Here is a 24,881-nt window from a genome sequence, read left to right as displayed (position 1 = left end):
AGTGAAAAAGAAACCACAGATGTAAAGCCTGTAACGACTTTGAAACCTGCTCTTGTTGGGAAGAAGGAGGAGAGCAATGTAATTCGTGAAAAGGTGTTACTGGCGGATGAAGCTCGTAGGTTACACGTAGACGAGTCGCAGGGAAATTTTAGGTCAAACGCATATGCCAAGCTATTGTATGAGTATATTGATGCCATGGAGGCCAAGGATTGTTATGTGTGTATGCAATTGCCGGCTTCCGTAGATGAAGGCATCAGATATCATCATCTCCCACTAACATATGGGATAACATGTAGTTTATTGCTCAGTATATTTTATGGTAGAGAAGGGTTCGAGTACTACTTTTCAAATTATGATTCGGTACTGCCTGAAGTCCCGAATTATAAACAAATGAATAAGTGGGACTATTATAAAAAGGAAGATAGATTAGCCAAATTCTTTCTTCCTTGGGATGCATTAGATACTTCATATGCGCGCAGAAATAATCTGACTTGCAAAATGTCGGAGGTAGAGAAAAAATTCATAGGACAAGTAGATGACCGGTACAGAAGGCAGAAGATTCTAAAAATGTCAGGACAATGGAAAACTGATTGGACCGAAGAAAAAAAAGCACACAAGAAGAAGGGTAGCAATGGTCCAATAGCTTTGGATAGAACGCAGAAAGGAAAGTTATGTTTAATTAGAAGCAAGACATATTATGAGAGTGTATTTGTAGGTGAAGTAAATTGCGAACATGCTTTTAGGTTAGAGTACTATACGAAAGATTTTATGAAAGGGATGCAAGCGATCCCTAATGTATATTTTGTATGTGGAAGAAATGCCTATGTAAAACTGCCTGACAATTGGTATGGTTCGTGTTACTTGGCAATTGTCTTCCCCAAAATATATCATGCAAAGGATTTAGAGATCATAGAAGGAAAGACTTCGAGAAGAGCGAAAAGGGAAGTAGGAGATGCTGAAGTAGTTGGAGACATATTTGGAGCAATGTTTCCTTTTTTAGGCTTGATACTTAACGATGTTAAGATCAGGAGACTAGCTACAGTTGTAGATAGATTATCTGCAAGTACTGCAAGGTCATTGATGCTAGTAGAAGGAGAGATGCAGTCGATTAGGGCAATGGTTCTTCAGAACCGTCTTGCTTTAGATGTTCTGCTAGCAAAAGAGGGCGGAGTCTACAAGGCTTTGAAGGTCCAAGAATGCTGTACTTACATTCCAGATAATTCAAAACCACTTGAGAAAGTCATACAGAACATTACAGAGATACATAAAGAAATCGAAGATTTAACAAAAGTAAATGTTTGGGAGAAAGTAGGTCATGGAGTAGGAAAGGTTGGAAGTTGGTTTCCCAACCTTGGTAAAAGCGTTGTGTGGTACAAATTGAAACCTGTTTTAATAATATTGATTTGCATAATTACATTGTTGGGGTTAGTGAGACTGTACAAATGGTATAGGTCGAACCGGTTACAAAGGTCCATGAGAGAGCAAGAAAGGAGATTAGCTGCTTTACAAGATCAACAGTATAAAAGTTTAAGAGCTCTCGAAACGATAAAAAGAGGGAGTCTTGTGACTAGTTCTGTGTAAAGTGTCATTCAAATTGATATTAGTGATGACCCCAGAGGTCATCAAAGGGGGGAACTGAGAGAGCGAAATTTGAATGAAAAATATATCTGTACCATATTTACAAGCATATCGCATAAACGTAGAAGTTGTAACATGAAGTAGCACTTGTAGCGTAAAGTTAGCCGATGTAACCTATGTAATAGGAAATGTATCTGTATTCACTTTAGAATATGTATTAGAAAGACCGTATATATAGTGGTCTAATATAGAAATGTGTAGAAATGCTTAAGAACAGTAGAACGTGCTAAACTGAATATACGTATGTAATCATTAGACGGAGAAAGAAGACGAAATATGAAAGCGAAGAAATGTGTAGACTATATAGCACTGTGTAGAAATGAGAATATAAACGTTGTATTTTATGTAACATGGATTCAAGTATAATCACCGATTCGCTAATTCGATATATATATATGTATGTGTGTTAAAGGTTATACTGTGTAGAAGAAGGAGTTTTAGAAAGTGTGGTCATGTGTGATTTTAACCTAACTGACCAAGGGTTCGCAAGAGTGTAGTCCGCTGTATGTAATTTAGTGGGCTCACAGGAACAGGGGATAGCCTTGATCTGTACGTGCGAGACAAGAGTCAAAGGTCTTGTTAGATTTAAGGTGACAATGCTGGGCGAAGTTTATGGCCTAAGTGAGATAAGAGACGCTTGGAATTTGGATCTTGTTTAGAAATGACCGTTCACAGGACCAAACGAGGTTATGATCACAAACGTAAAGAATGGAGTTCTGTTGAGGTGATAGACTTTGCTCTGAAAGTGTCAACTGGAATGTCAATGAAGTCGCCAGCAAGATGACGAAGATGGTGCCTAAGAAGCAAGGTCAACTTAACGGACGACGCGAAGAGATGAAGCGATGGAAAAACCCAAGAATGAGAGCATGTGTAAATGTATACGTGGTGGGCGTCAAGGGGCGTTCCACCCATACTGTGATTGTGTATTTAGGGACAGCACCCCGGGGAGAAGTTAGCGAAGAGCGAGCGCAGATGGCCTGAGGAGTCAGAGAGAGAAAGAGCAGAGCGCAAGAGAACAGTAGGCCGAGGACCCTTAGAGAGCAGATGGGTAGGCAGAGAGGGTACTGTTTCTCGATATAAGTTACCATTAGAGGCTAAGAGAGTTTGAACTTCTTTGGAAGTCAAACTGCTGACACCTTTTTAGGTAAGGAACTTGCGAAGTAGGGATGTCACCTAGTATAGAGTAGGGACAGAATTAACTTGTTATTCTCTTTTTATAGATGACGCAACGGATCCACTTTGTGTCTATGCTTTTGAATCTGTTGATTCTGGAATTGATCTTAATCGTATTCTTTTGTAGACTTAGATTCTTTAGGGAATTTATGTTCCTTTTAGTTCCTGTATACTTGTTGAATCTTATCCTGAGAGGATTGTATATGCAATTAATTCTGATTTTATATTAAATTTTTAAAAACTTTATCAGTCGTAAGTGGTTCTTCAGAGTTGCGTCAGTCTATGGGGTTGATTTAACCTATGTGGGTTTGTCTTTTACTCAATGACAGAAAATAATCGATCCAAAAGGAAGAATGAGATAGGTATCTAGGTAATCAGAAAAGATATTAAAATCTCATTCCCCGCAGTGTCCTCGTCCACCTTTAATTCAAAGGTTCATACCCTGTTAGAGACGAAGGTGGCACTTCAGGCAAAGGGCTCATCTGAGTGAACAGGAAGTGAGCTGTGCTAGTTGAACACGCTTTCTAGTGACCATACGGGGGAAGCTAATGTCAGTGAGTAAACTGAAGAACATTTTTCAGTCGTGCATTGGATGCATCCACAAACAAGAAGAATATGTGCAATCCTTCCTATCCACAGATTGTGGTTGGTTTATTCACCATGACATAACTGGTTTAGAGTTTGGTTTGGCTGTGAATACACAGGATGCTTCTCATGAGGCAAAGTCCTCACCAAGCAGTCGCTTGAGAGACAGCTCATGGAAAATGGGAGATATTTTGGTTGTCTTCGTTTTGAATCTGTCCTATGGAAAACATTGAGTCTTACAACTGCGTGAGCTATTTATAAACAAACACTGTGTACAATACAAAATAAGTGAGGCTCACCATTTTTTCAAAGTTTACGAGGTTATCAATGAATGTCTTGTTTCCTTCATGAGTAAACGTCATATCTGTGCAGAAAGAAAAACAGGTTACTCACAAGTCACAACTATAGGAAACAAAACCATGTCAAGCAAACTACAGTTTTGTAAACCCAGAACTCCGAGGGCCTTATTACGAATTTGCCAGATAGGTTACTCCATTACAAATGTGACGGATATTCCATCCGCCATATTACGAGTTCCATTATATCCAAAGGAACATAATGGAACTCGTAATCAGGCAGACAGGATATCCGTCACGTTTGTGATGGTGTAACTCCTCCGCCAAACTCGTAATCAGGCTCTTAGTGAAGAGCATTACACCGAACACATGTTTCCTTGTTTCTGATTGAATGAAGTAGCTGACGTCTCAGAAGTGGGCACATCCATGCCTTTCTACAGAACTTTAATATGTAGGGGCCACCCAGCAAGGCATTATTGTTGGCAGTCCATCACTACAGCATTGAAGAGTAATTTGCGACTTTCAAGCAACGAGACCATGTGAACGACGAAATGAAGTAACCATTTGTATCAATGTTGCAGTATTACAAACTTTCTAAATAATTCTATTACCCAATAGTACAGAGTTGAATAAAAACCAGGGAGAAGATATACCTACTATGACTTGAGTGAATATATTTGGTGCTACCTGCCTTCATTGCACCCACCTTCGCTCTTGGGCAAGCTAAATTCATACCACATTTCAACCTTCCCTAGTTGAGGTGGCTCCCCCCTTGCCAGCACGTAGCACTATGGTTTCTGCTCCTCTTTGTTTTAGCATCTGACATCACAAAGCTCTAGAGGATGTAACACTGTCTGCTGTGAAAGATGATGTCACCAGTACAAACCAACTATAAAGAGGTATGCACAGAGAGTGAGATATGGGCCAGCTTCTTCAGCTGCTTGCTTTTTGTTGCTTTTTGCACGTTAGGCATTTTTTTGTTGTTGCAGTTTTATATAACGGAAATCGCCAACCAAAGGTATTGGATCGCTTTACATGAGCACTAGTTACTGTCCTGGCTTGAGCCTTGAGTGCGAATGAAACCTCGCAGAAGTAGACACTCCATTCCCCTCCGTCCCTCTAAACAAACAGTTTCGCCTTTTTCACTGTGAGCAACCTGCAGGCTTTAGCCTTGAACTGCTAGCAGGCCCGGACTGGCCGTTGCGGGCACCGGGCAATCCCCCGGTGCGCCGCAAGGGTGGGGGCCGGTTTTGGGCCCCTGTGGGCCGCTTTTGTTACAGGGCCGGAAAACAGCCCTGTAATATAATCGGCCGAGACGTGGCCCTGACAAAGAGCTTGGTCACCCCTCTTTTTTTTTATTCAAGTACGAATTTTTGCTCACAATCTTTTTTGAATTGCTCTCCATGGATCAACTACAAGAATAATCCTTTTAATATATCTTCTGACATTTCACGTGAAGAGATTTCATCTCAGATAGCTGGATGTCAAGGACTTACTTGTAACTTAATTGTAAGTGGAGTGTAACTGACAAAGCTGAATAAGAGATGATTGATGATTTAATAGTGTTGGACAGGAAATAACGTTTGATCATCTAGCAGTCGTGGACTTGCTCATACCTTGAATGATATGGTGTGCATCTAACAGTGTTGATTGAGAGATTTGGTTAAATCTGCGCAAGAATCCACTGGGAGAGTGCACCTTACGGAGCGATTTGCAACTATAAAAAAAATCCTACCCGAAATGCATTTAAAGTGTACTACTTTACTTTAAAACATGTACTAACCTCTTCATCTCCAACGGTTTTAACCAACGGCGTTTCTCTACCGCATTGTTCGAGCGGCGGCGCCATTCCAGTTCTACGGGTGAGCCAGCCTTCCCGTGCATATTCTTTGCGCACACCACACACAGAGGTTCGACTCCTCGGAAGTAGACGCACCACGTACTACGTACCACGCCATCACGTAAGGTCACGTTACGCACCGTTGCTTGCCTCCATTTTGTTACAAGAACCAGCATATCAACAAGAATCTTGGATCAGAAGATATTTTCTTTACAACGATTTCGAGAAATTTCAAGGTACTCTCTTTCTAAATTTTTAAATTGTAGTTTTTCCTCCGTGATGTGCACACCGCACATCACGATTAATCTTATCTTTACACAGTGATGTGCACCCCTTATAGCAGTTATTGCACATCGGATTCCTTTACTTTTACACACTGATGTGCACACCTCATAACAGTTATTGCACATCAGATTTCTTTATTAATACACAGTGATGTGCACACCTTATAGCAATTATTGCACTTTGGTTTCATTTACTGTTTCACTGTGATGTGCACACATTTGATCATAATCTTGTTTATTACAGTTTTTTAATAATTCACTTTGTGCACATATTCATATTTAGTTTATTGTTACTGAAGTTCAATTTACACCTTACAATGGCATCACAAGGTGGATTAAATACTCCAGTTCCATTTTTGCCACGTCCTGGTGAACCTTTAATTAAAAGGTCTGATTGGAAAGACTATTTTTTAAACTATATTGATGCATTAGAGGAAGAACATGAAGAAGCATTTTCTCAATCTAGAAAAAAGAAGATGCTTCTCCATAGTCTTGGCCCTGAAGGAAATAGAGTCTTTAACCAAATGGAAAAGAAAGTGAGACAAGCTGACAGTGCTAATGTGTTTCTTGATGCCCTGGAAGATTTAGATTCACAATATCACCCACCGGTGTGTGTGGATATTAGTAGGTATGAATTCTTTAAAAGGGAGCAAGGGAAGTCAGAGTCCGTAGAGGATAATGTTTCCTCCTTAAAAAAGTTAGCTATCAATTGTAAATTTGGTACACTTCATGACAGTTTCATCAGAGATCGATTGGTCTTCCATTCTAATAACTCGTCCATTCAAGAGAAATTGTGGACTTGTGGAGACGCTCCTCTCAATGAAATCTTTGCAATCGTAAGAAAAGCAGAAATGGCTAAAAGATGTGTGAAAGTTGCACTTAAAGACAAGGAAGAAGGTTTAATTGTTAGCAAAGTCTCTCATGCCATACTAACGAGTGATAAACAATCATCATCTGATGTCAGGAAAAATTTTAATATCACAAACAAAACCCAAGATTGACAAAACTCCCAATTGTTATAGATGTGGCTATGACGATCCTTATGCTAATGATTCAAAATGCCCAGCGTTGAAATCTAAATGCACTTATTGTGGCAAAGTTGGTCATTTCACTAAAGCGTGCAGGCTAAGATTAAATAAGGAAAAAAAGATGGTTGGGTGCATTAATGAGGGTGACACTGAAGCGAATAATAAATCTGATTCCTCTATCGACTAAGGTATATTGTGCAGTATTGATAATTGTGTTTCTAATGACATAGTGTCAAATGTCAACACCAAGTCTAAAAAGAAACCTACTTGTGATATTAAAATTGGGGGATCCTTATTCATAGAGTACCAGATTCAGGCTCCCCGTACACTATGATTCAACGTGACATATGGAAGGAGCTTTTAGCTAACACCTAAAATAAAAACCTATTACCTCCTAACATTCAGCCAGTTACGTTTACTGGTGAAAAAATCCCGATGGTTGGATTTGTAGAGGAGATCTTTGAATTTAAAGGCAGGAAAGCTATGGGTAAACTATGTTGCAGAGGTAGGTCCCTCTGTCCTGGGCTGGATAGAAAAGGGAGCACTGGGGATCATTCTGAATCCAAAGAATGATAACCAAGTAATGATTTTGGAAGAAGGAGACAAGGAGTTTATGGATAAAATTGTGGAACAGTTTCCCAAAATGCTTTCAGGTAAGGTTGGTAAGTTAGTCGGGTTTTCGCATAAAATGGTACTTAAGAACGATGCCCGTCCTGTCAGTCATGAAGCTAGGAACATACCTATAAGTGTAAGGGAAGCGGTTATGAATGAATCAGATAATTTGGAGAAGAAAGGTGTGATTGAGCCTATAGAGAACGCAGATTGGTTGGCCCCATCGGTCGTCGCAAGGATATCAGACGGCCGTCTGCGTTTGTGTGTAGACTTGAGCGACCTAAATAAAAACATTTTACTAGATACCTTTACCTAGGATAGACGAACTCTTAGCTCAAACGAAAGGCATAAAATGGTTTTCGACTATTGACTTAACATCTGCCTACCACCAGATACCCTTGCATGAACCCAGCAAAAACTTGACTGCCTTCATTATACCTTTTGGATGTTCTCGCTTCATCAGAATGCCTTTCGGATTAGCTTCTGCGGCAGCAGTTTTTCAGCGGCTAATGCACAAACTGTTCAAGAACGTAAATGGAGTCACTTATTTTCAAGATGACATTTTAATCATGGGCAGGAATGAAGAAGAGCATGATGACAGACTCTTTAAAGTGTTAAGCATTCTTGCTGAGAAAGGTCTAACAGCCGAACTTAAGAAATGTAGATTTGGCATGAATTCTGTAACAAATTTGGGACATGAAGTGAGCTGGCTGGCATTTCTCCTAAGAAGAAGTTAATTAATGCCATTGAAAATGCCCCTATTCCTAAAACTAAAGATGACTTAAGGTTCTTCCTGGGTATGTCAGCGTTTTATTCAAAATTTGTGCAAAAACTTGCCAACAAAACTTTAAACCTCAGACAGCTCCTCAAGGGTAAAAAGAAGATGGACGATGCACCAGGATGAAGTCAAGAAGTTCAGTGTATATTCCAAAATAGACTGTTTATTAAACTTTCAGTTAAAACATGGACATCAGCCAATGCGTTTCGTTCCGAATGGAACTTCGTCAGGGCAAAAATTGTAAGCACGTTCAGTTTACCACAGTTTTCCAAGTTGATCGGTTCTTTTGGACAGTATAACCAAGGTCCTTCGTAAAAACTTTGACTTTATACTTCAAAATATAAACAAGAATCCAAGGGCCAAAGTAACAGCCAATATTCCTTAGTCGTGTTGATATTCACGGCCTCAGTACCAGTCCCTCATTCGGACTCTCAACCAGCTCCTCAAAGTTAGACAGAAGTTTTATTGGAATGATGATCTTCAAAGTGATTTTGATGAAATAAGGAATGAACTTGTATCTGCCCTTCCATTACAAGCTTTTGACAGTACGGCTCACAGCATCATCACTACTGATGCTAGTGGGATAGGTTTGGGCGAGGTCCTGTCCCAAGTTTGTCATAATGGTTCGGAAGTAACTATTAGGTTTGCATCTTGTTCCTTAACCTCTCCTGAAGAGAAATTCTCGGTTATAGAGAAAGAGATGTTAGCCACAGTCTGGGCCATGGAAAAGTTCAGGCAGTTTATTTGGGGTACCAGATTTACTTTGCGTACTGGCCACAAGCCCCTCCTTAAAATACTTACACTTGATGGTATACTAAAAGCCACTCCAGGTTGGCTAGGTTGAGCCTTAAATTATTGGAATTTACATATGAGGTTGAGTATCTACCCAGCAAGAGATCGCAGATTTTCTGAGTAGATCCCCTTTACCTGTTCAAGACATTTTATATGATATGTGTGAAGACTATAATGTTGCCATTGTTCATGAAGTTGGTGAAAACACTGTAAATGCCATTTCTAAAGAAGAATGGGATGAAGAATGTGGGAAGGACAACACTTTAAATGCTGTTGCCAGACATGTTATTAATGGTTGGCCCAACAAATCAAGTTTACATGAAGATTTAAAACCTTTCTGGGAAATTAAAGAGGAGCTAAGTATTGATGATTGTAACCATTTATGTAGGGGCAAAAGAGTGGTAGTACCTTCAAATTTACGTGTTAGAACGTTATCCATCAACCATGAGGGCCATTTAGGAATAATCAAACTTACATCTAGAATTAAAATGTCCTTTTGGTGTCCTGGGCTGGACAGAGATATTGAAAGATTTGTCCAGCAATGTTCCACTAGTGCGAATGCTGATAAAGCTCAACGAGTATTCAAACCCTCTCTTGGTTTGAGACAAATTCCTGAGCACCCTTGGGAAGATTTGAGCATAGACTGGCTAGGTCCCATTGAAGGTAATCCTGTTTACATGAAATATATTCTTGTTGTCATCGATAACTACTCTAAATGGCCAGAGATTGAGATTACAGAAAAGTGTGACTCAAAAGAAGTTGTGATGTTTTTAGAAAAGTTATTCTTACGAGAGGGTAATTCCAGACACATTCTTTGTGACAATGGACCACAATTCATATCTGATAATTCTCTTCAATTCTTGAAAAGAAATGGTATTAGTAAAAAAAAAAACTCCGGTTTACCACCCAGCTGGGAATGGAATTGTTGAAAGATTCAACAGAGTCATTATGGGAAGCATACAGGCAGCCATCAGTGCTGTGAAGAGTTGGGAGAAAGAATTATACAGCACCATTTGGGCATAGAGAATCACTCCCACATGTACAAGTTATAGCCCATTTAGGATACTTAGAGGTAGAGAACCTTACACAAAGGATAATGTTGCTTGGAATAGGTAAAAAGTGTCTGGAAAATGGTCTCCTGCCTTACTTACTTCATTCAAAATTACGCAATATTCACAAATCTTACATAAACGATTTTGAGACAAAACATGTCACCAAAGAAGCCAATCTACAGATTGGTGATTGGGTAAAAATAAAACTAGGCTCTTAAGTTAAGAAAGGTGAGAGCAAATTCTCAAACCCTTTGCAAGTGATGGAGTTATACTCCAAATCCGCTAAACTGAGTGATAATAGAGTTTGGCATTATAACAGAATTGCAAAATGCAAAGGGAACTTTTCCATCACAAGCAATAAGGTAGGGAAGACACCATCTATGGATTGGATGTGGGACGAAGTCATGAATTTTGAGAAAGTACCCCATTCAAGTAATGGTGATTCACATGCCAGTGTGTCCTTATCTTTGGAACAAGCCACGTGTAATAAGTTTAAGATCACACTAATAATGGATTTTTTCAACAAAGTGAAGTAGCCCAGGCGGAGTGGTGATGGCTCTGGAGTTCCACGCCTCTGGATAGCCGTCACAACCTTGGCCCCACCCATCCTCGGCAGCACGGCAGTGAATCTCCGCGGTAATGGCGTTTGGAGCAGAGCTGCAGGAAAATAAACTGCGGCTTGTTGTCCCTTTGAATTGGAGCTCCCCCGGAGTGCCTAAGAGTTTGTGGCAGAGAGAAGATTGATGAGGTTGTCTTTCCCGTGCAAGTGCCCCCCCTCGCTTCACCCACCCCCGCCCTTGGCTGCTCTTGAGGGGACTTAGTCAGGATTTGTGGCTGCCAGATGCACAGGATAAAAGATTTACTCCTGCACCATTTTCCAGAAGGAAGGAAGGTCCTGGCCCCTGGAGTAATAAGCAGAGGGGCAGTCTGCTCTCCATCTTGTCCTGCACACTTTCTGCAAGCTAAAGGTGAGGCGAGGGGGAGATAAAAAGAGACATTAAGGCTGGCTGTTTGCCATCGCTATTCGCTGTGTCTGTGTCGCTGTGTCTGCCCTGATAGAAAAAAAAATGTTTTGAACCCCGCGGGGTGGCATGGGGAGGCAACTGAAAGACAACGAAGACAGTGAGGAAGCAAGTAAAACCGCGAAAATGGAGTTAACTGCCCGTCTCAAAAGTAAAACACGCTTAGCCCTTGCCAGAAAAGCTGCAAGGCTAGCTGCTAAAGAAAGGGAGAAGGCTAAGAAAGGAGAGGGCAGCTTAGTTTCACCCGTTTTGGGGAAGGATTCCACGGTTGAAAGCTCAGAAGATGAACTCCACACTACTCTAACTTCTCCCCCTAATGGAAGGGTAGGAGAACTAGGAGAAGTAGGAGAAAAAGATGGGGGAGGAAGCCACATGGAAGATGCCACGGAAAATACTCCAGCATCAACTAAAAATGTTGCGGGTCGAGTCACCTTCAGGTGAGAAAAATATGAACAGAGTGAAGGAGAAAAGAGACTTTCCCTTATTTGAAAAAAAGACAGTGCACACTCCCAAAATCTCAGCTGTCCTGCTTGAGAAGAACCCAGAAACGGAAACTGAAACTGAAACTTCAGCTTTATCCCAGTAACAGTGGTAGGGAATGACTCTCTCATACAACTGCCTGAGATTGTCCCACAAATGATATTCGTAGCTCCCTCTCCGTCAAGGTCAAATCGTTTTGTGGCGGCAGAAAAGCCTCAAGCAAGTAGTAATGCATCTGAAACGGAAGCAAGTCAGATCCTATTTAATGAAGTTCCTAATATAGAGACTTTGTCCGAGCAGAGTTCACCATCCGCTGCAGCTCTTCAACCTCCCTCTCGCCCACTTGTCGGAGCGCTTCAAGTAGGGAACTTAAAGGGCTTAACACCTGCAATCTCAACATCGGCGGCCCAGTTGCTTCAAAGGGGGGAAAGTGCAGCCCGAGAAGGAAGTATGCTATCAAATGGACATTCGCGAAATGTTAAACTTAATTCTGGATGAGATCCGGGAGATAAAGTCAAATCAGCAAGTTGAGATAGCTGCTCTACATTCTAGATTGGAGAAATTCAAAGATCAATGCAAGGACTTCCCACAAAATTGAACGAGGCGGAGAAAAGAATATCGGCTCTTGAGGATCACATCAATCAAGCAAGAATAGAGGACGAAAAGACTGCAAGTAAAAAGAGCCTCCTGGAAAGCAAACTTGAAAACAAGCTCGAGGAGCTTGAGAACCATTCCTGAAGATCCAATCTTAGGATAGTGGGGGTACCTGAAGGACTAGAAGGCTCAAATATGCTCCAGTGGGTCAACTTCTTCATTCATCAAAAAGTACTACCAGAGTTTGAAGGAGATCTGTCCATTATGAGAGCACATTGGGTCCCGGCAAAGAGGTTTGCCAATTCAACTTTTCCAAGAACTATCCTAATGAACTTTGCTGATTTCAGGATCAAGGAAGAGATTCTATCAAAAGCATTTCAACAAAGGCAATTCACCGTCACTGAGACAATTAAATGCAGAATTTTTTCGGACATGACTGCTGCAGCTGCACGCCGCAGGAAAGACTTTGTCAAAATTCTCCACCTGTTTAAAATGAACGGCGCCTAAGCCTCAATCGCTCAGCAGTCTAAGTTAAAAGTTCTCGTAAAGGGAAATTTTCATATGTTTTCCAACCTTGAAGAAGCTCAGTCTCTCCTAAAAGAGATAAATTCAGAAATGAATGTCTGAGCAATTACTACCTGCTTGCTGAGTAATAATGGTTGAGCTTGTGGAAAAATTGCAATTAATCTAGAATTTTATTTTTCTCTGTAATAAAATAGAATAGGATAAATCTTTTTAACTGTCGAGGGGGGTATCGGGCTTATAGGGTCACTAAGGGTGTAACAAGAAGACACCCAGGTCTTCAGAGGGGGGGAAATGTGGTCAGCGTGGGTGGAATGGAGGAGGGCGCATCTCAGGGGAGGGTGGGGGTTCACCCGGGGAGGGAGAGGGGGGGTCGGGGAGAAAGCAGTAAAAAAGAGCAGAAGTTGTAGGCAGGGTATGTACCAAATGTTGAATGAAGGATTTAGATGCGAAAACTTTATTATGGAAATGAACAAATGTAGTATCCTATCAGTTAATGCCAATGGTGTTTTGAATAAACAAAAATACGGTGCCCTCATAAAATAGGCAGTCTCTCAGAGTCCCCATGTGATATTTCTCCAAGAGACCCATCTAAAAACCAACACCCCCAATTTATTTATGCCGAAATATTTCTCCCATGTGTTTTTCGCTTCAGCTGGGGTGGCCCAGAGAGGCGTTGCAATTTACTTTTCAAGGAGACTATCCGGGGAAATCTTAAAAATAAGAATGGATCCCAAAGGGAGATGGTTATGGGTAGCAACTAAAATCCAAGGGAAAGTAATGCATTTTGTAAACTAATACGGGCAAATATCCGACGAGGTGTCTAGTATTTTAGAAATCAACGACCTTCTAACGGGGGCCCCTGGACAGGTTATCATGGGAGGAGATTTTAACTACATACAAGACTTAAAAAAAAGACACCTGTAATAAAAATAAGAAACAACTAAAGCCTAATACTAAAAAAGTTGTGGGCGCCTCCAGAATCAGGACTGGGTGGTTGGTTTCGGGGAATGGATCTCAGAATACTTTAAAATTAACAATGATACAGCAGAACCATTCTCGGTTTGGGAGGGATTCAAGGTGGCAGCACGTGGTCAGATAATATCTTTTACATCCGCCCAGGCCAAAAAGAGGAGACAAAAGATATCTACGCTCCAAAAGGCCGTAGATAAAGAATATGTTTTACAGTTCCTCCTTAGCCCGAACCACCTGGAGCAAGCAAAGGCAGAGTTAAGGGATTCCTTTGTATTGGAAGAGATCAACAGTTCTAGAACCTTCCAACAAAGGATATACGAGGATAGCCAATTAGTAGGAAAGCTCTTGGCGAACTCTGTGAGGAAAAAACAAGAGTCTGCTGCGATAGGTAAAATCAGAGACCCGTTAAATGACCAAGAGATAGTAGACAATAGTTCGATCCAAAGGGCTTTTCTGGAGCATTCTAGTCGCATTTACACCACTGAATATCAAGATGGGGAAGGCCAAAGATCACGCCCAATCGGGCTTTACAACTAGGGTTAGAAATTAATATAGGGGAAATAGCTGATGCTATTAAGGCAACACCAGGGGCGAAAGCCTGTGGGCAAGACGGGTTCCCAATCGAATTCTATAAAATCTTCATAAAAGAACTAGTAACTCCCCTAATGAATCTATTTAACTACATCAAGCTAGGAGTAGCGGTACCCGCATCCTTTAAAGAAGCAATAATAATATCTTTTGTTAAAAAAGACAAAAGTCCAGAAGATATGGATTCTTATAGGCCAATAAGCTTTCTGAATTTGACTATAAAATCCTAAAGAAAATCTGGGCCCATCGTTTTATGTATGCGGCACAAGAAGTCATACATAACGATCAGTCAGGATTCATAGCAGGCCGTGTTATAGCTTCTAACACAGAATTTTTAATTCAGGCACTAGACTATTTTAAGGTTAATTCAACACCGCCTGTATCCTAATGGTCGACGCGGAAAAAGCGTTCGACCTAGTTAACTGGGCAACCCTGTTCCATTCTCTTACCAAATTCGGGTTCCCAGAACAAGTGATTAAGATGCTGCAGAACATCTACCAAGGTGCTTCAGCACAGATTATAATAAACTCAGAAAAAACTGGTTCAATCCAAGTTAACCGCGGGACCAGGCAGGGCTGCCCTTTATCTCCTCTCCTTTTTACTTTTTTTTATTGACCCCTCAGTTATTAAAATTAGAAACAACCCCAACATGCTCCCCCCCTATCTCCGGGATGGCGAAGCTTAAGCTTTTTGCGGATGATATTATCTTTTATGCAAAGCAAACAAGGAGAATATAGAAATCATATTAAAAGAATTTAAAGCATATGAACAAATAGGAGGTTACAAAATTAATACAAAAAAAAGGAGGTCCTTGCTTTAAACACCTGTCGTAGCCACCTTCCATCGTGCTTATGTGTTCAGGCCATAAGTCAAGACCCTATTAGATATCTAGGCATATACGTGACCTGTGATTACCATCAGCTCTATCTCCTTAACTATGCGAGAATGAAGAATAAAATCAAGAATCTTCTCTCCCAATGGCTTTTAATCCCTCTCTCCTTGATTGGTAGGATATCTCTGATCAAGATGTCGATTCTACCTTTATTAATATTTTTGTTTAGTAATGTTCCTATTAAATTGAATTACATTTTTTTTTAAAGATATCGAGTCTATGATCAGAAGTTTTGTTTGGGGGGGAAAAACCGCAAGGGTAAAGCTATCCGTGATTCAACTTCCAGTTGAGCAGGGGGGACTTGCTCTTCCACACATAAAAACATATTATGAGGCAGCCTTTCTGGATTTGGTGGCAGGACTGATTGGTTTAAAAAACAAACGAGATAGCTTCTTCTTAGTAAAAATGCTATAAGAGTCTGATTCTCAAACCCAGGTATTTCTAAAGACTGCAAAACTCCCTAAAAGGACGAGATATAAGACCGTGAAAGAACATCTATCCAGATTACAGTCCTTTTTTAAGAAAAATCTAAGTTCCTCAGCTTCCCAGTTTTTAAGTTTACGAGAGTGTTTCTGTTTGGGCCTCCAAATTAGTAATAGCCGAATATTAAATTGGGAGAATTTGGGATTCCGGGAGTTAAGACACTTCTTTGTCCAGAATAGAATTATTTAGTGGCAAGAAGTGCTGGCTAGAATAACCACTCCTGTGCGACCAACGCTTTTTGAATATCTACAAATTGTTCACTTCCTGAGAAGAACTATTGGTGGACATCTCCCCACAACGGGTGAGCTGGTAACACTCCTTTATGAGGCCAAAACCACCGGCATAGGAAATTGGTACAAGAGGCTCCATTGTGCTGGGCAATTAGACGCGGTGGATAGCCATCTTGTGAAAATACTTAGTCAAACACAATGTAATTTAACACATAAAGAATGGGAAACTATAAGTTTGTTAGGCTATAAATCACTACGGGCCGCTAACTTTAAGAGGATGGCCTTCTTGTCCCGTTGGCTAGCGTACTGGACTCCGGAAGCACTCGAGAAAAGGTTCCCAGAGGTCGAGAATAAATGCTTTAGATGCCAGGCCGCCTGCCAGGGGGGCTGGCTTCATACTTTTTTTTATTGTCCTCAACTGAAATCTTTTTGGGAGGCCATACTCACAGACATTGAGGAGGCTATAGGGAAAACACTAATACCCTCAGCCGAATTGGCCCTCTTTGGTATATCCAAAGATAGAGGTACTCTCAATGACAACAAGGAAATATTTGTGTTTATTTCTTGTACAGTTGCTCGTTCCCTAATACTCCAAAATTGAAAATCTAAGGAATCTCCATCCCATCTAAAATGGTTTAACAAAATGAGGAGGTCCCGGAATTTCAAAAAAGCTTATGCCTGTAGAGTGGGAGCAGTCAGAAGTTTTGAAAGAAAATGGAAGTATTTTGAGAATCTGGAGGCAATAAAAGGGGGGTTAAGTTAGAAATTAGATTGAATACTAAAACTAAATTTATATGATTTTAAAAAGCAGTCATGAAATGTTGCTAGACTCAATTAACAAGCAAATTTCTTATTACAAGCACTTTATTCTAGGTTGGATTGCACTGTATTGCACTTGCACTTTATGATCACAGTTTGCGGATGTTGCACATTGCTTGTATTAGGTTGGATTGTACTGTATTGCACTTGCACTTTATGATCAAAGTTTGCGGATGTTGCACATTGCTTGTATTTGAAAATTAATTAATATTTTTTGTAATAAGGATTACAATAATGACTGCTTTCGAGTTTTAAGTATTTCAAACCTCTCCCCCTTTTAACTTGGTTTTCTATCATGTTTTGTTCATGCGTTACTCTATTAAAAGAAGAAGCTTTTTAAAAAAAATTTAAAAATGTTTAAAACCTTGTATTCATTTCCATCGCTTAAATTCCTCATTCATGAATTGTACCTTAACCACGTTCTGCTCAATAAAAAATGTATAAAAAAATAAAAAAAAGTTTAAGATCACACGTGCTGGCAGATCAGTGAAAGTTCCAAAACAATTTAGGAGTTATGTCATGAGAATCATATATTTTCAAGTTTGTTTTCCTTTGCACAGGAAACTTTATTGGTAAGAGGAAGTGGGGTGGGATTATTCTCACTTTAATTTACCTTAGTAAGTGTAATTAGCATTTCTTTTAATGGTACTCAGTATTTTATGTAACATTTACCTTTATTCTATGTTTCCTATTTTCTTGTTAATTATAAAGAGAGAAGATGTAGTATCCTGACTGCAGTGCATGCATCCAGCTCCATGGCAACTGGATGATGCTCCGTTGAAGGATTCCAGAATGGTGAGATAAGTAGGTTAGTTGAAGGGGAGTTGATGAAGATGTGAGATGTACCTGCTTGTTCTACAATAAAGGATTTACTTATAATCTTGGATGGATTCATCATTACACTCTAAGGCATTATTTTGGAGCCGGATTCCTAGTGATGAAGATTTGAGGTTGCTTTGTTTGATAACCACTGGTTTAGACCTTCCATTAACTGAACGCTGAAAAGCTCAGGAAGGGGGTTAGAAAATGCTGCAAGCATTTGGTGCTTTGCATATTGGTTAATTTATCTCCCTCTACTCTTCAGAAGACATTAGTCTTGTAATTCTGTATCTTTTCTTGATGTTGATTAGAGGTCTTAGCAATTTACACAATATTATGACAAGTACAATGATACTGTCTGGTGGAAGAATGAGCTTCAATGTCCTCCACTGGTTTAGGGTGCAGGACAGAGTCCCCATCAGCTTGTAATGGAGTCTTGACAGAAGTAGAGATGGTAAGTGCATCCATATACGGCCCCTCTTCCAGCTGTACCATAGCACATATCTTTGTGGACCGTATATTTAGTTAGTTGAGGTAAACACCTTACAAGGGGGTGAGCAGTCTCGAAGTGCCTGGAGGAGTTCAGAGACAGGCTATGGCAAGGCACCAGATGGAGCTGATACATGAGCAGGAATACTTTAATTTTGTGCATGTCAAAGGGTGTTTTGGTAGTATATTGGAGTCCACTCCAGTAGCATGAACAGTGAGCTCAACAACAGTAAATACCATAACTAGGTCAGCAGTGTGAACTGCCCTATGTTTTTATGTGTTCAATATTCTAAAAAATAGTGGATGACCGAGACCTATTCTCTCATTGCTCATCCATAGTTTCTTTTAACCCTACCATGTGTACCCTCTGAACAAAGGAAATCCCTTTGGGTTTACACAGAGGTTGTCTTAACACTAGTCTGAATCCCACTCTTATTCAGCATTATTTATTCTTAACTCCTTCTTCCTGGGTTTGAGGTTGCCCTGATACTACTGTCTTATTAGAGCAGGATGACTAGACAATGATACAGCATGCAACAAAAGTGTGGGCGAGGATTTTCCATCCAATATTAAAGCTAATGTCCCCCTAAAAGATCTATGCATTCTTAATGCAGTGATTTGGTTAACATCACTATTTTTTCTTTTTTGTGTGGGTTTCAGTGTTTGGTTATTGCTCATGATGACTTGCAGAGTTTCTCACTCAGTGATTCAGCACCCAGTAACACAATATACACTTATTAGAGGAAGTGTGGGAGCCTGAAATACATTACTTACTTATTTAAAACTATATTTCAGAGAATAGATATACGTAATTAATAAGCTGTGCGACTTCTGTTCCATCTTCCACGAAGAACTAGTGCACGTGCCCATCTTCGAGAGCTCCACTGGCTCCCAGTGGCACACCGCATTATGTTCAAATCACTGGTTCTGGCCTTTCGGGCCGTGCATCAGCAAGGCCCACAATACTTGCACAAGAGGTTCACCTTTTACACTCCTCATCGTGCTCTTCGATCGGCCAATCTCCGTCTGATGTGTATGCCTAAAGTCAGATATGCGAGACTGGGTGGTCAGTCAATTTCTGTCCAAACAGCACGGGCCTGGAATGCCTTGCCGCTTTTTTTTAGATCATCAACTACATTAGCAGGATTTAAGAAAGGGCTAAAAACCCATCTTTTTAACCTCAGTATTTAGTTTTTCTGTTTCTTTCTGTCTTTTGGATTGGGTCAGCTTAGTGCTTACATATCGCGCCAGGATACTTTGTAGTAGCAGAGCGCGTAATAAAATGTTTTATAACATAACATAACATATAACAGAACCACATTCATTAGTTTTTCATTCATCAGTTACCAGATCCTCTCTTTCTATTACTTTGCCAGTGTTTGTGTGGCCATCCTTCCAACATATAGACTTGGTGTCATTTTCAAGCCTTTTACTAACTGGCTATGTAACAGGCTACTGGACTTGCAGGGAAAGGAGAACGCAAACATGGCTGTTGTACAGGACACCTCCACACTGATAGTTGCAGTGCTGCACACTGCAAGAGTTCAGATTGACCCAGTAGATAATAGTACTTCCGGTGCTAGATCCAGTTTTGGTGAAGAGAAGGTGAGAAGGTACGTGTGGGTTTGCCGATTGGGACAAGGCTTGGTGTGGGTTATTTGAGGAGGCGAGAAGGAGTGGGGAAGAAACATGGAAGAAGCAGATGTACTAACACAACAGGTACTCAGACCAGGCTACAGATAGGAACAGGGTTTTCAGGTACTTTAGAAAAAGTTTGTCCATGGTCGAGGCGTTTATTTAGGAAGGTCTAGTGTCAGGTTTGAGGGCATTCCACTTTATCTAATCAACCCAGTGGCATAAGGAATAGGGAGCACAATGTGATTCAAGCAAAGCAGGGAATGGGTGTGTTGTCTTCCTTTCTTTCCAATTGCAGGGTACTAAGGTACTGGGTATTTGGTGAAGTGACAGAGTGATAAAGCAGCCCCACTGATCCTTTACATTATGTAAACCGTCCTGACACATGCTATTTTTGCTTGTTAGAGGGGTGAAGACTGTTGATACGGCTCAGAAGAAGACAGACCAAGTATTCTGCAAGAGTATCAACCAGCCAGTCCTCTTGGTAGGAGGGGAGATACTTATTTGTTTCTGTCTTAATCTGGTCTTAGTGTCTTAGATAACTATGATAATAAAGCCCCTTTTTGAATAGGTACTGTGTCTCGACCCCTACATCACCATTACAGAGTGAAAACCTACTGTACAAGTGGGCTTACTTAACTTAATAAATTGTGGTAAATGTACAAAATCACTAGAAAAGTTTTTGCTTCTTGTATTTTCTGTCCTCCTATAGACATATACACATCTTTCAAAGAGTGTTTGATTTTCCATATTACCTTTTATTAGTAACGGTGTAAATGGAATAATAGGAGGATCCAGTTTTGCTACAGTCAGTCGATATGGCCTGTGATTTCTTGAAGGATCCTTAAAAGTAAGAGAAGGCATTTCAATTATAAAAAAAAATAATGTTTTACATTCATTGCTAAACTTTAAATGAGACATCTTTTATAATGTGATAGATTTTACATTTAACCTTTTAAATTCCCATTGCTATACCTTTCCTTACCAAGTTCATCACATACATACATATACATACATATAAATCCACATAGTCTTACAACATCACGTGTACATACAAATGAAGTCAAAAACCATATTTGGTTCAGCAAGCAAAGAACGCTTAAATGTCAATTTTGCTCATGACAGACAACTTTAAATGATGATTTGAATTAGTAATATGTCCCAATACCTGATAGATACATTGATCCAAGAGGCATAAAGAATGCCACAGCATGAATCATTTTACATACTGATAAAAGAGAACTCCTTATGAAATGCCAACACCATAGTGACCAATACAAGTTAAAGATAACACATTTTAGTTATTTTACCAGTGCTTGCATTAGCTAATAGTTTAACCAATAAGTAGCACACTACTACTTATGCAATTTCCTGAAAACTAAAATGACCCCCTATCTTTAACATGACATTCTGATGGTACATATGTATGTTAATCAGATCTTCCCTGCCCACCAACCTTCCTGTAATATGTTTCTACAGGCAATCACAAAGCAAACTGGTCTGACCTTGCTGGCTGGTAAAATAGTTAATTTGTTTTTTATTTTTTACTGCACAAATGTGCCACAAAAAGAAAAAGTAAAAAGTAAACATGCCCACTTTAACGTGGCAATTGCAAACAAAACAGGTGATGGACAGAATGTGGATCAATGTCACACATTCACCCCAGTCCAAAGATCTGGGCCCAAATCCATCGTTTTTTTGCACTCCACACCACCCTGGGTTAGACAATGGCGATATGCAAATCAACTCTGACCCTGTGCTCCATGGGAACAGTCCAGTCCGAACTACAAAAGCCATGTCCTTCCCAGAACGGAATCAAGCATCCGAGGACCGGACCGGTTTCGAGGTAACACCTCTCATCAGCCCGGCTAGCTTGACTCCAGTGGTGTGGAGTGCCTGGGACCCACGTCTGAGCATCCCCAGCGCACTTATGGCGGCAATTGCAAACAAAACAGGTGATGGACAGAATGTGGATCAATGTCACACATTCACTCCAGTCCAAAGATCTGGGCCCAAATCCATCGTTTTTTTGCACTCCACACCACCCTGGGTTAGACAATGGCGATATGCAAATCAGCTCTGACCCTGTGCCCCATGGGAACAGTCCAGTCCGAACTACAAAAGCCATGTCCTTCCCAGAACGGAATCAAGCATCCGAGGACCGGACCGGTTTCGAGGTAACACCTCATCAGCCCGGCTAGCTTGACTCCAGTGGTGTGGAGTGCCTGGGACCCACGTCTGAGCATCCCCAGCGCACTTATGGCGGCAATTGCAAACAAAACAGGTGATGGACAGAATGTGGATCAATGTCACACATTCAGCCCAGTCCAAAGATCTGGGCCCAACTCCATCGTTTTTTTGCACTCCACACCACCCTGGGTTAGACAATGGCGATATGCAAATCAGCTCTGACCCTGTGCCCCATGGGAACAGTCCAGTCCGAACTACAAAAGCCATGTCCTTCCCAGAACGGAATCAAGCATCCGAGGACCGGACCGGTTTCGAGGTAACACCTCTCATCAGCCCGGCTAGCTTGACTCCAGTGGTGTGGAGTGCCTGGGACCCACGTCTGAGCATCCCCAGCGCACTTATGGCGGCAATTGCAAACAAAACAGGTGATGGACAGAATGTGGATCAATGTCACACATTCACCCCAGTCCAAAGATCTGGGCCCAAATCCATCGTTTTTTTTTGCACTCCACACCACCCTGGGTTAGACAATGGCGATATGCAAATCAGCTCTGACCCTGTGCCCCATGGGAACAGTCCAGTCCGAACTACAAAAGCCATGTCCTTCCCAGAACGGAATCAAGCATCCGAGGACCGGACCGGTTTCGAGGTAACACCTCTCATCAGCCCGGCTAGCTTGACTCCAGGGTCAGAGCTGATTTGCATATCGCCATTGTCTAACCCAGGGTGGTGCGGAGTGCAAAAAAACGATGGATTTGGGCCCAGATCTTTGGACAGGGGTGAATGTGTGACATTGATCCACATTCTGTCCATCACCTGTTTTGTTTGCAATTGCCGCCATAAGTGCGCTGGGGATGCTCAGACGTGGGTCCCAGGCACTCCACACCACTGGAGTCAAGCTAGCCGGGCTGATGAGAGGTGTTACCTCGAAACCGGTCCGGTCCTCGGATGCTTGATTCCGTTCTGGGAAGGACATGGCTTTTGTAGTTCGGACGGGACTGTTCCCATGGGGCACATGGTCAGAGCTGATTTGCATATCGCCATTGTCTAACCCAGTGTGGTGTGGAGTGCAAAAAAACGATGGATTTGGGCCCAGATCTTTGGACTGGGGTGAATGTGTGACATTGATCCACATTCTGTCCATCACCTGTTTTGCTTGCAATTGCCGCCATAAGTGTGCTGGGGATGCTCAGACGTGGGTCCCAGGCACTCCACACCACTGGAGTCAAGCTAGCCGGGCTGATGAGAGGTGTTACCTCGAAACCGGTCCGGTCCTCGGATGCTTGATTCCGTTTTGGGAAGGACATGGCTTTTGTAGTTCGGACTGGACTGTTCCCATGGGGCACAGGGTCAGAGCTGGTTTGCATATCGCCATTGTCTAACCCAGGGTGGTGTGGAGTGCAAAAAAACGATGGATTTGGGCCCAGATCTTTGGACTGGGGTGAATGTGTGACATTGATCCACATTCTGTCCATCACCTGTTTTGTTTGCAATTGCCGCCATAAGTGCGCTGGGGATGCTCAGACGTGGGTCCCAGGCACTCCACACCACTGGAGTCAAGCTAGCCGGGCTGATGAGAGGTGTTACCTCGAAACCGGTCCGGTCCTCGGATGCTTGATTCCGTTCTGGGAAGGACATGGCTTTTGTAGTTCGGACTGGACTGTTCCCATGGGGCACAGGGTCAGAGCTGATTTGCATATCGCCATTGTCTAACCCAGGGTGGTGTGGAGTGCAAAAAAACGATGGATTTGGGCCCAGATCTTTGGACTGGGGTGAATGTGTGACATTGATCCACATTCTGTCCATCACCTGTTTTGTTTGCAATTGCCGCCATAAGTGCGCTGGGGATGCTCAGACGTGGGTCCCAGGCACTCCACACCACTGGAGTCAAGCTAGCCGGGCTGATGAGAGGTGTTACCTCGAAACCGGTCCGGTCCTCGGATGCTTGATTCCGTTCTGGGAAGGACATGGCTTTTGTAGTTCGGACTGGACTGTTCCCATGGGGCACAGGGTCAGAGCTGATTTGCATATCGCCATTGTCTAACCCAGGGTGGTGTGGAGTGCAAATAAACAATGGATTTGGGCCCAGATCTTTGGACTGGGGTGAATGTGTGACATTGATCCACATTCTGTCCATCACCTGTTTTGTTTGCAATTGCCGCCATAAGTGCGCTGGGGATGCTCAGACGTGGGTCCCAGGCACTCCACACCACTGGAGTCAAGCTAGCCGGGCTGATGAGAGGTGTTACCTCGAAACCGGTCCGGTCCTCGGATGCTTGATTCCGTTCTGGGAAGGACATGGCTTTTGTAGTTCGGACTGGACTGTTCCCATGGGGCACAGGGTCAGAGCTGATTTGCATATCGCCATTGTCTAACCCAGGGTGGTGTGGAGTGCAAAAAAACGATGGATTTGGGCCCAGATCTTTGGACTGGGGTGAATGTGTGACATTGATCCACATTCTGTCCATCACCTGTTTTGTTTGCACTTTAACGTGGCAGTCATATGATTAAATTAAAATGATTACATTCCAAAAACATTCACTGATACACAAGTTGCTAATTGTGTAACAATATATCTGTAAGAGACATTAGTTAGTGATAGATTCCTTGCCTTAGAATATCCCCAGGCGTCAGGCTGGATCCGGAAAGTTTTTTCGTCAGCAGTACCCCTGTGCGTTGATAGGTGTTGTGGTTTGGCTCCGCGTACATCGCTGGCGTCGTAGTTGCTGAGCTGATGTTGCCGGAGCTACTTAGACGCGCCCACGTGTGCCGACGTCAGTTCTATACACGACTTTCCGTGCCAGGAACGCAGAGCCATGCAAGATACTGACCACTGGTGCATTGAAACTAGGGCCCTGAAAGGGATGAACTTAACCCCAGAAATCAGTTCACAGACCGGGGAGGATGGGTGGGGTGGTAAGGAATATATCACTAACTAATGTCTCTTACATATATATTGTTACACAAGTAGTAACTTTTGCATCTGAAAGAGACACATTAGTGATAGATTCCTTACCTTAGAATAGATACCCCAGCAATACCAACCCCGGTGGAGGGTCTGCAAA

At 41.8% G+C, this 24,881-nt stretch overlaps 1 protein-coding gene across 1 annotated transcript in view; it reads right to left on the bottom strand.

Annotated features, from left to right (window-relative positions):
* RAPGEF4 (Rap guanine nucleotide exchange factor 4) overlaps positions 1 to 24,881 on the bottom strand; it is a 1,206,373-nt gene that overhangs the window by 116,129 nt on the left and 1,065,363 nt on the right. The window contains exons 28-29 of the mRNA XM_086956142.1: positions 20,382 to 20,469; positions 3,696 to 3,760 (exon numbers count right to left, since the gene is read on the bottom strand). Of these exons, the coding sequence (XP_086812268.1) occupies positions 3,696 to 3,760; positions 20,382 to 20,469 (153 nt within the window). The remainder of the gene's footprint in view (positions 1 to 3,695; positions 3,761 to 20,381; positions 20,470 to 24,881) is intronic.

This window comes from Lissotriton vulgaris, chromosome 2_1 (assembly GCF_964263255.1).
Source record: "Lissotriton vulgaris chromosome 2_1, aLisVul1.2, whole genome shotgun sequence".
NCBI classification, from domain to species: Eukaryota; Metazoa; Chordata; class Amphibia; order Caudata; family Salamandridae; genus Lissotriton; species Lissotriton vulgaris.
The sequence above is the reverse complement of the archived record's forward strand: the minus strand, read 5'-3'. Positions and strand labels throughout refer to the sequence as shown.